Source organism: Crocodylus siamensis, chromosome 1 (genome assembly GCF_052110815.1).
Source record: "Crocodylus siamensis isolate JL-2025a chromosome 1, ASM5211081v1, whole genome shotgun sequence".
NCBI classification, from domain to species: domain Eukaryota; kingdom Metazoa; phylum Chordata; order Crocodylia; family Crocodylidae; genus Crocodylus; species Crocodylus siamensis.
The window spans coordinates 295561023-295577271 of record NC_143395.1 but is presented as its reverse complement, the minus strand read 5'-3'; the positions used below and the strand labels follow the sequence as shown (position 1 = coordinate 295577271).

The 16249-nt window shown below is 41.6% G+C and overlaps 1 protein-coding gene across 1 annotated transcript in view; it reads left to right on the top strand.

The window, feature by feature from the left end:
- Positions 1 to 1517: 1517 nt before the first annotated feature.
- CNGA3 (cyclic nucleotide gated channel subunit alpha 3) overlaps positions 1518 to 16249 on the top strand; it is a 45037-nt gene continuing 30305 nt past the window's right edge. Inside the window, exons 1-5 of the mRNA XM_090046336.1 lie at positions 1518 to 1548; positions 3343 to 3438; positions 7875 to 8016; positions 9541 to 9657; positions 13182 to 13361. Coding sequence (XP_089902462.1) covers positions 1518 to 1548; positions 3343 to 3438; positions 7875 to 8016; positions 9541 to 9657; positions 13182 to 13361 — 566 coding nt within the window. The remainder of the gene's footprint in view (positions 1549 to 3342; positions 3439 to 7874; positions 8017 to 9540; positions 9658 to 13181; positions 13362 to 16249) is intronic.

The following is a 16249-nucleotide window of genomic DNA, read 5'->3' as shown; positions in this document are numbered from 1 at the left end:
TGGAGTGTAGAGGATCAGGCCCCAAAGCCCTGGAAGCACTTGGCTGGGTTTCTTTGTTTGGGATTGTCTAAGCTCCTGTCAACACTTTGGTGTGGTCTTGGAGCTGGGACCACACTGGTAAGTCAAACATGCTTTGGTGCCATCCTGGGACTAAGATTGCCAGTCATCTGATTGGCAGTCTCAGCCCCAGGATTGCACTGGAGCCAGCTTTCCCCTCTTGTAGAGATGTGGCCTGGAGATTCCCTGGGGTGCATCTCTGCAAGAGGGGAACATGTTGCCCCTATCCCACAGGATTGAGGGGTAGGACAACAGGCAACATGCATTTCACCTAGTGAAGCAGATCAGCTTCCCTTGGCACATCTATTTATACCCTAAGATCGTTTAGGTGTAGCTCTTAGGCACACAAGTGAACATAAGTGCTTAAATGTGATCTTATTCCACCCTGCTTGACTTCCTGAGAAACTGTTAATACAAAAGGTGGGTGGGTCTTCCTCCTCCTTGCTGCTTTTTTTGTGATCCAGCCTTAGGGATTAGATGATAATGTATTACAAAAGTAGGTATATTAATAGATTTTTAGCCACTCAAAGGTGGAATAGAAAAACACTTGGCTTCCTAAGTCCACTTATGCACCTGATAGGTGGAATAGAATCTGGCCCCAGGTGTCTAGCCATGTCAATTTGAATCACCACCCTGGGTCACAGAATCTAAAATATGAGCTTTGCAACGGTGGCCTAAAATACAGTAGAGGTGCCTTAGAAGACAACTAGGACCTGGCCCTGGACAGAGTGAGAGCAATAAAAGGAAGCTCATGAGAAATGAAGGTTTTAGATACTGCAGGGTTTAGAATGGTATGTCATAAATAAAGTATAGGGTCACACATTAAATGATGAAGGAAAAAAAATGCATGATTATTCATTCAGTTAGCTCACTCCACACAGTGCAGTGAGCAAGGGGTTCTTGAGGAAAAATAGGATGTGGCCATGTAATTAAATTGTACCATAAGATGTATTAAGATTGAATAAATAACCTTTATTCATAGACCATCTAAGGTTTTTGGCTGGCTTACTCAACTTAATGTAATTCTAACAGGGTTTTTAAATGCAGGCGTATTATATATCATACTTGTTATAGTAAGTATTTATAGTGTCTAGGGGCTAAAAATATCTATTGTGTTTTCTAATTTAGTTCTACACCAATGAAGCATTATTTTCCATTGTACATTCTCTGGCATTTTGTCCTGTCTAGTTTACATGCTCAAAGTAATGCTTTTGTTGCATTTACAAATATCACTCACTATTCTGCAAATTACTAAGATATTTTGCTTTTTTAATAAATCTTTCTTTTTGATATGTACCATGTTTGATGTCTTTTGCTGGTTTTCCAACATTTGTGTGTGTGTGTGTGTGTGTGTTTCAGCTGTCATTTGGATGTTGATATGTAAAGCAAAATGGCTAAAATCAACACCCAGCATTCCTACCCTAGTATGCACAGGCTGTCTGTCAGAGCCTCTGATGACGATGTCGAACGAATTGAAAATGGCTTTAGCAGGTAATACATTTCTTTCATTTTAGTCAATCACGATATATTTTTAGCCACCTCTGTAGCACAGTGCATTAAGGGAGAGTGTGTCTATGTAATCATTGACCCAGCACAGTTAACAGAGTTTCAACTGCTAATAAATGCAAAGAGCAAAACAGTAGATGGGCTTGAACTGAACACCTTGCCGGGGTCGTTTGACCCCAGTACTCTTTCCTGCCATGGCAGGGGGTCGGACTAGATGATCTGCTCAGGTCCCTTCCGACCCTACCAACTATGAAACTATGAAACTTTGGCTGTTAGAACCTGCATTCCTCAAGTAGCAAAACTCTTGTTCACTTCAGGAGGAATTAACAGGTGCTCAGGAAAGATAAATCCTATTCTTGGAGCACTTCTTAGATTACTAAGCAGGTCAGGAGGCTTTCTGTAGCACCCATCACTCTCCCAGCTATTGAATCTGCTTAGCTGCAATCCCCTGGCTTCATCTTTCAAACTGCCCTGCAGTCTGGGGCACAACAAACCTTTGCCAGAGCTGTAGTCTGCAGAACATGAGGTGCATCCTACTGCTTTTTCAGGGTCCACCTCTCCCACACCAGTGGAGCCCTTCAGGGCTCTCTGTGGGCTTGGGGGACTTGCAAAATGCCTGGGGACTTAAAACATAGCAGTGGACCTGTGTTAATGTGCTATATAAGACTTCAATTATGTTCTGAGTTTAGACAAGCCCACGGCCTGCAGAGAGATGAGGGAAAGCAGAATTTGCAGTAGTCATGCTTTCTCAGCTAACGTAGGCACAGTGTGGCCAGCCACTGTTTACTGCTTACGTATAGTGTCTGGGACTGGAGAAACACCTAGATCTGCTTGGAGTTTCTGCGTGAATGATGGGTTGGGATGGTAAGTAACAAATGGGGGCCTGGAGACACCCAGGGCACCCTGTTAGCCCACCCATGTTTCCTCTTGCATAGCCTCAACACTTTCTTCCATGTGGGCTGCCTAGGAACATGCACAGCTGCATGATAAGCAGAGCTGGTCTTGTTCCTTACAGAGAGGCCTGGTTGACCTAGAGGTACTACACAATGGCCTTGCTTGTGAAGATTTACAGCTGCCGTGACTGCAGGTCTTAACACTAGTTTTGTGTCCAGTGCTCAGTGACTCCCTCAGAAGAGCAGGAAAAATGCAGCTGAAAATGAAAGTCTTTCTTTCCTTCTTTCTTTGATGTCCTCTCAGTACAAGATATCAGAGCCTGACAGCTTCTAGAACAGACTTACAAATATGCAGTTGTGAGTGTATTTTTGCCAAGGTTTAAACATTTAACTGAGTCATTACACTCATTACAATCAGCAACAGCATCAAAGGTAATGACTTGATTATGACAGCTAAAGGGGTTGAAATGTGTAAGTTTGCAGCAAGAATTTCAATCTATCAGGATGACGGTGATCCTGGGAAGACATGGATTTAAAACCATCCATTTGCTGTGAACAACATTAATTACAGGAAATTGTAGATGAGTAAAAAGATGTAAGCTCACTCTTGAAATGAGATGACACATTAAAGGTTTGTAAGGTGTTCTTAACAAAATATAGAATACTCTTGTAACATCCAGCAGCTGTTCACATTCACACTTGCACAGCTGGAGATATATATATATTTATTTATTTATCAAGAAATAGCATAGTTTGGATTAGTTGACCTCTGAGTAAGAACTATGTGATATAAGTAATGAGACAAGCTTCTGAATGTTTTGATAACATTGCAGCATTCTGCAAAACGCATGCAGTTTTATAAAAGTGTTACTCATATGATTGAAAGGAAAATGGGGAATAGAGCTTATGAGCCTTCTTGCTACAGAAAATGTTAGAGAGTTTGGCCTTATGGAAAAAGAGTTTGAATGGATAGGGATCTCTGGTAGGTCCTATGCAGCAAGATGTGATTGCTTCATTTATTCTGTTTCATGTTCTTCAAAAGCTGGTTCTAGTCTCCAAACCCACAATTAGACTATTTATTTGATAACTTCAGACATTATCATACTTTAAGGGAGAATCCCCCCTCCCCTCCCAGTTCCTTCTTTCTCTAAGGCCCGAGACATATGTAACATTTGAAATGCCTCAAAAAATGAAGCACTTCAGCTGTGGACAGATGTGCAGCCCCTTGCCGTACTTTGCTTTCTGCTAGAACGCTTCCAAATCTCACAACAGCATGACTGAGTGCCCACCTCCACTCACCAGAACTGCAGTGCTCCCCCCTGCTGGAATGGGGAAACCCCCAGAACCTCCTACTAGAAGAGGGAGACCAGCATCAGAGATGTGCAGGGATTCCTGCTCTCTAGCCCCAGGGACAGATGAAGACGTTGGAGAATATTCCTTTGCTGTCTGCCCTGCTCTCCACCTCCACATCTCAGGATGCCAGAGGACTAAGCAACCCCCTGTCAAGCTTTGTAGAGCATGCTGCCATAACTGGAAGTGCTTGAAAATAAAGTGCTTCCAAGCTGCTACTATTTCAATCCATGGTTATTTTGAAGCACCTTTTTTGCCATTTTTGGAGTGCTTCATAGGACCTGGATGCCAGTCTACTTACCCTTTGAAGCACTTTGAAGGTGTATAAAGTGCTTCAAAGGTTATACTTGTCCAGGAGCTTATTCTTCAGCTTCAAGTGTTTGAAGGAGGACAGTGCTAGTTAGCTGATGGCCTTGGGCCTATGCCTGATCCCTTTCTGTAGGCAAATATCCCTATATTCATTTATTTATGATTTGCTGCCATATGGATCTAATTCAAACCACATCCCAAGAGGTGTTTATCCATACCGCAGTAGAGCAGACATATGTTAAGCATTGCACAGAAGTTAGAAAAATGGCATGATCATACCCTGGCATTAAAAATAAATAAATCAACTGCTAAATACCTTCAAAACCATGAGTTTGTTTTAAGAATTGTAGGATATTTAAAACAGCAAATGTGGGAGTTGCTTCATGTACTTTCTCGCTAGGAGTTACACACTTTCAAGTTTCCCCCCTCAAGTATGAAGACTAGAAACTTACTTTTTAAACAGAAGGAAGCAGATTTCTGCATATGACCCCAGAGATGAGGGTTTAAGAAAAACTGCAGATATAGTGAGACCTGGCAATGGTGGCTGGAGAGGTTGTCGTACAGTGAGACACAGACAAATTTAAAACTGTGACGAGTCCAATGTGCCAAAGAACTTTGGCTCCGATTTTTAAAATCCAGCCTCTCATAATGAATGGGTGTTGTTAACAGAGCAGAGCTATTGTTGACCAGCAGACGTATGAAACAAGCTGACAAGCAAGTAGAACCAGGAGGCTAGATGTCTAAATGACATCAGTTAGGTGGGGCATCAAACAGACCTCCTTCCAAAAGCAGGGAGGTCAGTTTGATGCCCCATTCATAACCAGTTGAGAGCATAACCGCAGTTTCCATTTCATGATGCTGTTTATTTCCTTTTGTTTTAACTGGAAGTGATTTTGTTTGATTTTGCTCAGAAGCCAGATGAATGCAAAACTAAATTTAGGACCAGATTATGGCTGACCTATTTGGTCATATAAGAAGGTACAAAGAGCCTGTCCTTCTGCACCTCCCTGGCAAGCAGCATGCTGAGCTACACCTGCTAGACACTCAGAAGGGACAAGAAGAGCTTGGGCCCCACATGACTGATGGTTTGCAGAGGGGACAGAAAGCTTCACTCCCCAAAGGGTAGTGCAGACCTTCATTCCCTCTGAGGCAAAAGCCCCCCCTATCTCCTGCTGTGGCACAATAGCTCTTCAGTGTCTACCATGAGTTTGAGCTGAAAGGGTGGAACTGAGCTTCTCACCATTTTTATTTTGTGCCGTTATCTTTTGCTCAATGAGCTCCATATTCTTCACAAACTGAGTGTCCAATTTGGGTTAACAATAGCAATAATTATTACTGATATTTTAATATTTATGTTACAATAGCACCCAATTGGGGTTGTCCCTCTCTGGCACTATGCAAACAAAATTAAAAACACAACTCTGCACTGAGTTGCTTAGAATATAGTCCCATTCTTGCACCTGGCTTTCTGTGGGCTGGCCTTTGTGCCTGTGTAACTAGGCCTGTGTCGGGTCATGACCTCAGACAGGGGTTGGTAACCTATGGCCTGTGGGCTGGATCTGGCTCACAGAATGATTTTATCTGGCCCACAAAGCCCAGATGTTGCTGATGATCCACTGGTGATTCTGCAGTGAGTGGGGATTTGCATTCATGAGGGTGGCTGGAGGACATGGCAGCAGCTCAGTGAGAAGCCCTAGTCTGCTTTGGAGCCAACAAAGATTTTTCTGCCTACCACTCCTAAATGTTGCTGACTGCTGGTCTAAGAGGACAAGGACCGTAGAAAAACAGAGGGAGAAAGGAATCAGACAAATACTGTCTTATGCAGTGGAGTTCATTTCAGATTTACTTGGTTAAATGAGAGTAGAATCTGTTTTAATATATTTCTAATTAATTCTATGTGATGTCATAATGATAGTTTCAGAAACAAAGATCTTTGGTGCATTTTTAGTGTATTTTTTAATGATTGTGTTAGATATGCATAAGACTGTGAATGTGGAATGTGATCACTTCAGTACTTTCTTCACAAAAGGATTATGTTGTCCCTACCAGTCTATATTATATCCGGTGCAAACATTTTTGATAAGATCAGCCTAGTTGCAAAAAGTCTCAAGGTTCATGCAGACAAATTAATACAGGAAATGCCCTTTTTTAAAATGGAAGTCAAGCAAGGAAAAAATAAAAATAGAAAGAAGAGAAATCAGAAAACCCAAACAAAACAGTCCAAAGTACACTAAGATAGCAATCCACCTATCCAGCACTGGCCTCTTGGCCAAAGCTTGAGGAAAGCCTTGCACTTTTTGAAAGCTAAACTGGTAAAGGAAATTATCATCCTCTTCTGAACATGCTCAGTCACTAACAAGTAGCAGTCTCCCCACGTGACAGGGGGGTCTTTCTATTGATTTAAATAGTCACTGGGTTGGATTCTAAGTGATTACATTTATGACTTAGATTATGTCTACATAGCACAATGCTTGGGCACCAGAAGCAGTATAGTCAGGTTAACCTGGTGCTCTGCCTGAGGTAATATACTCTGCTTCTTAGGCTACAGTGCTTTTGATTTATTTAGTTCAGCTCTGCCATAACTATCTCTACATGGCACTGTACTGAGCCATACATATAAAGTGCCAATTGATCTCAAATAGATTGAAAGCTAGTCTCTCACATAGGACTCAGACGTATCACTTGATAGATCAAAGTTATCAGCTTGAATTACATCCGTTATCAAATATAAAACTTGCATAAAAAGATGAAGAGCTAGGGTTATATGTTTCCTGGAGCTAACACTTTGAAGACATGCTCCATGCTTCCCAGATGACGCCTCAAATAATACTATAGAAATGTAGTTATATTAAACATGTTTATTACTTTCCAATTTTGTGAGGGCATAGTGGACTCCAGATTTTTAATTTGTGAGGGCTACAAAATACTGAGGAGGCTATTGTGAGCAAGTTGAATAATAGATGTATTTGCTAATGCAGGGTAAATTAACTATGGCTAAGCTCCATGCCACTGCAGCAAGATTGCTACCTATATCCCACGTAGGTCAGATTAAGTTAGCTCAGTTATCTCAGCATCAAAGTGAAGTCTGTAGTATGGATGTGCCTTTTGCCAGATCTGGTATCTGCACACTTAACTCCTTACCTAATGCCAACAAGTATCCAAACAGACCAATGCTAGTATCAATGAAAAGGAGGTTGAGTGTAGAGACTTTTAGGGAAAAGTAAGTCAAGGGAAAAGTAAGTCAAGGAAAAGAAGCCAGGAAATAATGTCTTTTTTGTAGCGAGTCTCACCTGCCTGGATTTTGTTCAGACCATATGAACACGTGTCCAATACCTTAACCTGGACTTTCTGAACATCTGAGATTGTGTGCCCGTCACTAAGAAGATGTGGAGTTCTTAACCTAGCTGTTCCAAAACAAATGGCTAATGTGGCTGTAGCTGGTGAATAAAATGGCCGTTGATTCTGGAACAAGAAATCCTCTGTTTGGAATCATTTGCCTTTGCATACTCATTATATTAGCTCCAACCTTCTTGGACATTCATAGGATCTCTATTTCTCTAAAAGGGATTCTTTTCTCGGCTCTGCATTTCTGCACCATGGTCATTTCTGTAAGAACTCCCGTCCATTCTTTCCTTTTTTAAAGTAAAACACTTCCCAGACTTATAAGAAAAAAATGACAAGAAAAGCAATAAAATATTAGAGTTGCAATAGTACTTCAGTGTATTTGTGTGGGCACATGTATTTGAATTTACTTTCCAGCATCAAACACGGTACGTGATATCACTCTGTGTCAGGAAGATAATAAGATGATAGAGGTGAAAATCCTTGTAGTCTCTAATCCAATTTGGAACAAAGTTCTTTTCAGTGCGATAAAATGGTGCCATATTGACTATAAATTTTTGTAAGTCCTTTTTTGCATTGTGAGTACATCCAAGTTAGTTAATGGATTGCTCACTGGTGCAGCATACCTCAGCAGTATTGCCAGTTCTTGCAATCTTACTGTAGGTTTCATTGTATTTAGTGTTTTCTTTAAGGCCTTATTTAATAGACTCTCTGCTTTTGGTATAATAATAGTAAGTTTCTAGGCTTCATGGTCATGGAAGAATGGCTGAAAACTGTGGCGAAATGCCGGGCTAGCGGCTCCGGCACCGCTTAGGGGAGCCGCGGGCTTTGCGGAGTTGTGCGAGCGCGCGGCTTGTGGGGCGGAATTGAGGTAGCTCTTAGCCACCCTCGAGGTTCGCCGAGTTGGCACAAGTAGACGACTTAGAGTAAGTAGTTAGTGTCTCTTAATCTATAGGGTGTCCGTTGGTTCACGAGGTTCCAGAGCCAGCCCTTGCGTTCCAACAGTGGAACAAGTCCAAAGCTAGGTGCGGCTGCCGGCTCCTTAAGTCCCAGAACTGGTCAACGGCTCATAATTGGGAAACACAAAGCAATACTGTAACACAGTGAATCGTTGTCAGTTGTCGGATTTCTGAGGCCTTTATCTTCGCTGGGATACGCCCAGGCGGGGAGGCTGAGAATCGGTCTGCGGGGTGATCAGGCCCACAGAGTTTTCCAGTTGTCGTCTCTGCTGCTTCCTGCTTTTTTGCCTCTTTTATAAATGTTTGTTGGACTGCCTCTGTGACACTAACTATAGTATACAGATAGGATAATTTTCTTTTACATAATTATTGCTAGGCAGATTTTCTACATAAGTTTCATTTCTGCAAAAATGACACTTTTAGATAAGAAATGAAATTTACAGAATGCGCATGTGTAGCTTAATGCCAGTGGAGAGAAGTACAAAGCGTTCATTTTGATTAACAGTCTACTTCAAGGTTACATAAATGTGAGAGTGCCGCGCGGCAGTTACACAAAAAAAAGAGAAAATAATATAAAGTCTTTGCTAAAAACTATAAGACAGTTACAAAAACATGAATCCTAAACACAATGAGGAGACAAATAAAAAGAACACACAGTTTATTGGATGAAATCTTGGCTCAGTTGAAGTCAATTCTGAATTTTTGGTTGACTTTTAATAAGGCTAGGATTTCACTCATTCTTAACATGTTGTGATTTCAAAGACAGTCTCATGATTTTAAAAGTCATAGAGTTCAATAGTGTCAAATGGGATGCCATTTGATTGTATACTAGTTACTACAAATTTTGTATCGTGTACTGTTAAGACCATATGTTGGTAGAATCACTTTCTATGCCTGCCTCCATAGATAGCAGAATTTCCATTGATTTCCCAGGGTACAGTCCCAGGAAACCAAAATAGAAGGCCTTTCCTGTGTTTACTTTGTGCTTGGCTGAGGTAGCACTTGTGATGGAAAAAGCAGGATTTTTCCCCTAGTGTTTCCTGAGTTGATGCACAGAACTGAATGATTGGCAAAAGCAATGCAGAGCTAAGTAAAATCTTTTAAAACTATATTTGCTTTTTCAGGACCCATTCACTGTGTGAGGACACATGTTCAGAATTGCAGAGAGTCATTTCCATGGAGACAAGAGGCCCGTCAGAATCACGGAGGGGCTCGTTCACAGGCAGGGGAGCAATGGCCAGGTGACTAACTAGTCTCATTTCCAATATTAAGGATAACACGCTTTCAAGAAATTACTGAATATTGCAAGCAAGGGAAAGACGTTCATCATTTCTGCAAGAAAATGAGTTCAGTCCATCTGAAATGGAGAGGCCCGCAAGAAACCTTAAATGAAACAAAGGTGCTTTGACCTTGATTCTGTACTCATCTGTACTCAGTCAAATTGGAATAAAATCTCTAATGTGCAAGAGCTGGTGATGGGGCTCCAGCGGGCTCATCCGAGGAGGAGAAAGGGATTCATCTTGAGATCATCAGCACTGAAAAGAAATTGAATACCGGAGAAAAAGATGAAATGAGGTCAGGCAGTAAGTGCAGGGTTAAATAGAAGTTTTTCTCTAGGTTGTTAACTGGTTATAATAGATTCTGTTGAACACGAAGTGAGGAGTTATTCCCTCTCAGCTTTAATAGTGGTAGATCTTGCACTGCGAATGCAGGGTCTACTGGGTATTTTTAGGATTAAGGTATATATGAGACTCACTTGGAGCCACAGTTAAGAAAGGCTGTTGATTCTGGCTCTGACTCAAATTCAGAAAAGCATCTCAGAACAGCTTCAAGCAAATCCCTGAGATTAAGCAAGCTTAAGTGTCACTTACTTAGAGGGGACTTAACAACATGCCTGAAGCTGAACATGTGCTTAAGTGCTTTCTGAATCAAGACCTCTGGGTGTGATTTAGAGAATTTCAGCTGGAGGTACAACGCTGTATTTGTTTTATGATATAGTTATTAAATATATTAATGATTAAACATCATTTATTTTTAAAAAGACTGATAACATTAGGAATGTTGAAGTAATTTTTAAAATAAAATTTATTTTTCACTATTTTTCATCTTGGACAAGACGATGAACAAAATGATCATTTTCCTTTGTGCTATTAGTTAGTTTTTTATTTGGGTTCTCATGCAGTAGCAGGCTGTTTGCAGTGTATGAAAGCAAATGGCTTGTAGTGGAATGAAAAAAAATGGTACTCGGAGTTTCTTTAAGTTTTTAAAACCTGTTCATGTCCTGAACGGATATGATAGCATCCTGTTTCAATATTCTAAATTCTAACTAAGGAGAGAACACCCAAATAATCCTTTCATTACATTTGCAAACTGCAAACTGAATTCTGCCCAGACAAGCAGAAAGACACTGGGGCTTAATTTCCTTTTTGAAGGGTGCTTGTACGCATGATGATGTCACAATGTACATGTGATGAACATTTCCCTTCGTGTGGCTTAATGGCATCACCCATTACATGTGGGAGTTTTGGGGGTTTTAAATGAGTTTGCATTGTTGCAAACAAAATTAAATCCTAATGTAATTTAGTTTTCAATTTTGCAACTTTGAATGTTTCACCCATTAGTCAGCTTGGCCCACACATGTGGGAGAGGTGGGCAGGCTCTGCAGAAAGAAAGGATTGGGTTCCTCACCGATTCTGCCTTCAGCAGGGTCCTGCGGCTGGCAAGACACCTGGGGCCACCCAGGAATGGGCTGGCTTGCCCCATGGGCAGCATGGTGAGGTGGCAGGAGGGTGGCTGGATGTACTGGCAGCTGGAGAAAGTAGGTTGATAGGCTGGAGAGGCGAGCTGATAATTAATGGCATAGTTTAATGGCCCCCTGGCCATGGGAGAGATGAGCAAGCTCTGCCAGAACAAAAAAAAAAGGATCAGGCCCCTCACCACTTTTGTCTTCAGCAGGCACCTGTGGCCTCCAGGACAATAACATATATACAGTGATGGAAAAATCAAATCCAACATTTCAGTTAAACTCACTGTTTCAATTTAGGGGGCATTGAATGCAACCCTAAGGACTAAAACCCCGTCACATGTACAAGCGCCCTTTTTGTCAGTATGGTAAGGCTTGTATCAATTAATCCATGACCTTAGTGAGCCTAGTGAGGAGGATGGCTGTTTTTTTTGTAGAGTTGCAATTACTTTCAGTCTTTTAAATCATGGAGGTCTTAGATTATTCATGCAATCCTGACCCCATGGGGAAACAAAATATAAGATACCCTTCTCTGATTTCTTTCACTCCACATATTACTTCTTTTTTTATTATCGTTTACATCTTAGACGTAAGAGATTCTGAGGGAGTCTGTCACAAGCTATTTCCTTAGGACCTTGAGAATCTGTAATCAAGTGGCAGATATTCCATACAACAGCACTGTAAATTGCTTAAGCACTAGTGTTTTCATCATGGTTATCCTTATGCCATCTGAGCAGATGTAGTGCTAGTTTCCTCTGGGGAAGTCTAAAGAACTTTTCTTGAATATTACAAAGCCTATCAAGGAAGAGCTGCTCTGTTCAGCATTTTATTATGCTGTTTGCTCAAGGCAAGTCTGTGTGGCATGCAGATGTACCACCACTGTCCAGACGCAGTTACCATTAGAACACAATACAGAATATTGCTGGATAGACTCTAACCATTGTTAGGCAATTTGACCGCTAGTATTGTTACTTGGATGCATTTCAGAAACAGAGTTCCTTTTCTGCTTTACCAAGAATAATTATTATCCCTGAAGAGCACCTACCTCAGCGTGGGAAGAACATAAAGAGGAACATTAAAATACAGCAGTGATAAAACTGTTTTCCTGGTGCTGTGACATTTTTTATTTACTTTATTCTAGTGCTCCATTGGGGTTTAGGATGAGGGATTGTAGTTTATATGCAACAGTCAATTACTGGTTCACAGTTCTATTATCAGTATTAGTCATTATAATCTATGTACTATGCACTAAACAACTTAGGGAACATGAAAGGAGACGCATTGTTTGTGCTGATGAATTTACAATCAGATAGTAGATGTGACAGAACAAATGAATGCTCTACAAGGTAGGGGGTGAATATAGAGCCACGGATCTACACCCATGAATCTAGAGCCACGAGGGTCAAAAAATAAGGTTGCACAGTTATTGGCGAAATTCAGCCATAACCCATCCCAGCAACATCTATTGAAGGGGAAGTGCTCTCTTGCCTGGAATTCCCACCACTCATCATTTTACAATCCAGCTCTTCCGCAGCCTGTTCTCTTTCATCATCAGGGCATCTTTTGGGCTCATTTTACATGACCACATTTGAGTTCATGATCTCTCATCACAGGATCCCTCACCACACCAAGGTTCCTCCTTATGTCAGTAACTCCTAGCTCTGAAGGCAGATCTAAGTTCTCTCTCTCTTGCCAGCCTGCTTGCTGATTGGCAATTGCTCTCTGGCTCCCATGCCATACTGGTTGGAGTTGGAGTTCACTAGGTCATGGTAAGAGAAGAGACCTCCTGATCCCTCTACTTTATGGGTCACAACCTTTTAAAGTGGGAGGCTGCCGCTTGCAACCTAACCACTACTATATGCTGTTAGTTCTAGTAACGTGATGGGCATCCTGAGACTATGAAAACCTTAGTTGGCAATTTGATGCAGCTGTTCTAGCTTCTAGCGGTAGCTGTTCTATTCTTGATGTTCCATCTGACATTTTCATCTTGTTCAGATAGTTTTGCACATATGTTCTTTGCAGGGTGTCTCAGTTCATGATATCTCTGAGATCATGGGCCACGAGGCATTTGCATCATGAAGACCAAAGGCCGGATTCTTTCCTTGAGCGTATTCGAGGGCCAGAGCTCAAAGAAGTGTCCAGCAGGGAAAGCAACGTTCACTCCAATTTGGGAAACCCTGAGCAGCCAGCTGGACGGAAACGGTAAGATGATATGATTGTATTTTTCTGGGAGTAAAGGGACCTCGGGGTAATTGCCATTTTCTTTGTTTGGAGTATGGGCTTTATTGGAAGATAGAAGATGAGTAGAGTAGCTATTGCTCTCCAGAAACTTTCATGTAAATAAAAGCTTCCAACTTCAGGAGAACTGAAGAAAGCATGGAGATTTCTTAACTGTACAGAAGTTACCATTTCCAGTTACAGGAGACCTTGAGAGAATGCATCTTAGGACAAAAACAGATGTTTACCCAGGGATTATTATGCCAGGGATTTCATACATGACTTTCTGTAGGTTACCATTGCTTTGGCAGACTTCCTTGGCTAAGCAGCAGAGGGAGGACATGGTGCAATTTAAAAACTCTCTGGGGTTTGTTCTCACTGAGGGAGGCACAAGTCCTACTTTGTAAGCAGTTTTCAGAAGTACAAACCAAATGCTACATTTCTCTGGCAGTTGGAACAACAAAGAAACTTTTACAAAAGGGTGCCACATGCAGACAAGGTTGTTAATTCACCTATGGCTGATGATTTCCCACTACTTTTGTCTGCAGTCATTGTGCTTACTAGCCAATGTGCATTCACAATTTAGAAGTGCTCAGGTAAGAATAAATCCAGTGCTTGAATGGAGGGAATGTGCTTTACCAAACCATTGGTATACTGGGTTTTCTCTCCCTTCCCCAAGCAGGGTTGGGGTATAAATATTTAGGTTATCCAATCCTCAGGAAGCATGGAAAAAAGGCAGTAGCATGACTATCACATGAATGATGATACTGAATCCTATTTCATTTTGAATGGTTCCTTGTCCCCCCTCAAAGGTACCTGGGCTAGGATTTTGGAAGGGAGGCTTTTGGTTTATGATATTTCTGGTGTAAATGTTGTTCAGACCTTGAACTTTGTTCTCCACTACTTAGGAGGAAAATAATTCTCAAGGGCCACATTGGTCTATGGCCAGCTTATCTGCTCTTGCCGTACTACTTGAAAGCAGTTCCTGATGCAAGCATTTAAGTGCGATTCTCAGAGTAACTTCCCAAGACATTCAAGTACTTGGAAGTTCCACAATAAATATTCCTACAAAATTCATTAGCACTTAACTCTACCTACTTGGATTTCAACCACTGACATCTTAAATAGGTCCTGGTCTAGAATCAGAAAAATTCTTGACTGCTGACCTGAATTATTAGAAAATGTTCACTCTTTAGCATCACGAGCAAGCTGAGTCTTGTCTTAAACCTGTTTCATTAATTAAAGTAATCAGGGCCTTCAGGAGAACACATCATACATTTCCAGTGGTATTCCACTTTGCCAATGAGCATAAAAACATGGCATAGGAGTTTAAAGCAACTCAGCATAAAGAATATCCTTAGAATTTGTTCCTTTCCTTTTGACAAAAATACTTAACAGAATTCACAAATTTGTTAGATATGACAGGACCTTGCCATAAGCATTTCTGCTGTGGCCTCCAACTTGCTACCACTGGGCTGTTAACCATGTGGCTTAGCACCCACACCACCCTGGCTTCCTTTGTTGAAACACAGAGACAAAAATTGACTTTTTAGAGGGCATGTTAGTCTGAAGTGCAGGGTCCTTACCCATTTTTGTGGTTACCAAAAGTTGAGCAAGGAGGTGAATTATCAACAAATTTTGTTTGTGCTCTTGTCTGATAATTCAGAGCACACTACAGGCATACCTCGGAGATATTGCGGGTTCGGTTCCAGACCACCGCAATAAAGCGAATATCGCAATAAAGCGAGTCACACGAATTTTTTGGTTTCCCAGTGCATATAAAAGTTATGTTTACACTATACTGTAGTCTATTAAGTGTGCAATAGCATTATGTCTAAAAAAACAATGTACATACCTTAATTAAAAAATACTTTATTGCTAAAAATATGCGAAGTGAGCAAATGCTGTTGGAAAAATGGCGCTGATAGACTTGCTCGAGGCAGGGGTGCCACAAACCTTCAATTTGTAAAAAACTGCAATATCTGCGAAGCACAATAAAGCGAAGCGCAATAAAACGAGGTATGCCTGTAATTTACAACAGATTTTGCCTCTTCAGTGAACTTACTTTTTATGAGTTTAGTTAGGAACCAGTGTATTTCTTTTGCACACCCAGTATATTTGTCAAGGTACACTGCTGCCCTTGCTTTCATATTGACCACCATGTGTTAGACTCCTGACCCAGACATCAGAAAGACAAAAAGTGTTTCAGATTCAAAGGTAGTATATCAGGGTCTCATAGTTAAGGTATACCAGTAACATGTGCTGGTGGAGTGATGTAGCACAATCAGCTGCTTCTGACTTCTGTGTACCCATTTCCAGCGGAGTAAACTGAGAGTAGCCTTTGGCATAAGTCCAGAGCAGAGTTTGAATTCACACCTCAGGGGCTGTGTCCAGACAAGCATGGCCATGTGGTATGTGGTGCTGCAAACACATCTGGGGTGCCATGTACTACACATCTAGATGTTTGCCGTGATGTAAGGGGGTGTTGCCTGTGCGTGTGCTGTTCTGCTTTTTTTGCCCACAGGTTTTTTTGACCCCTGGATATTCAGGGGTCAAAAAAACCCATGGAAAAAACGTGGAGCAGTATATGCACAGGCAGGGTGCATTGCTCAAAAGTGGAGCTGGGTCATCCAGAGCTATACTTCAATTGCCGGCCAGGCTTTACACGGGAGAATCATTGCTGCTGCAGCCCCAGGATCTCAGGTAAGGCTGCTGTGGCCAGCCCAGTGCTGGCCTCTGCCTCTCCTACCCCACCTGGGGTAACATGCTGCATGCCATGGGCATTCCCTGGGGACAAGTAGCTGTGGCCCAAGGTGCACCGCTGCTGCTTGTCCCTGGGGAACCAAATGTCCACATTCATCTAGATGCACCCA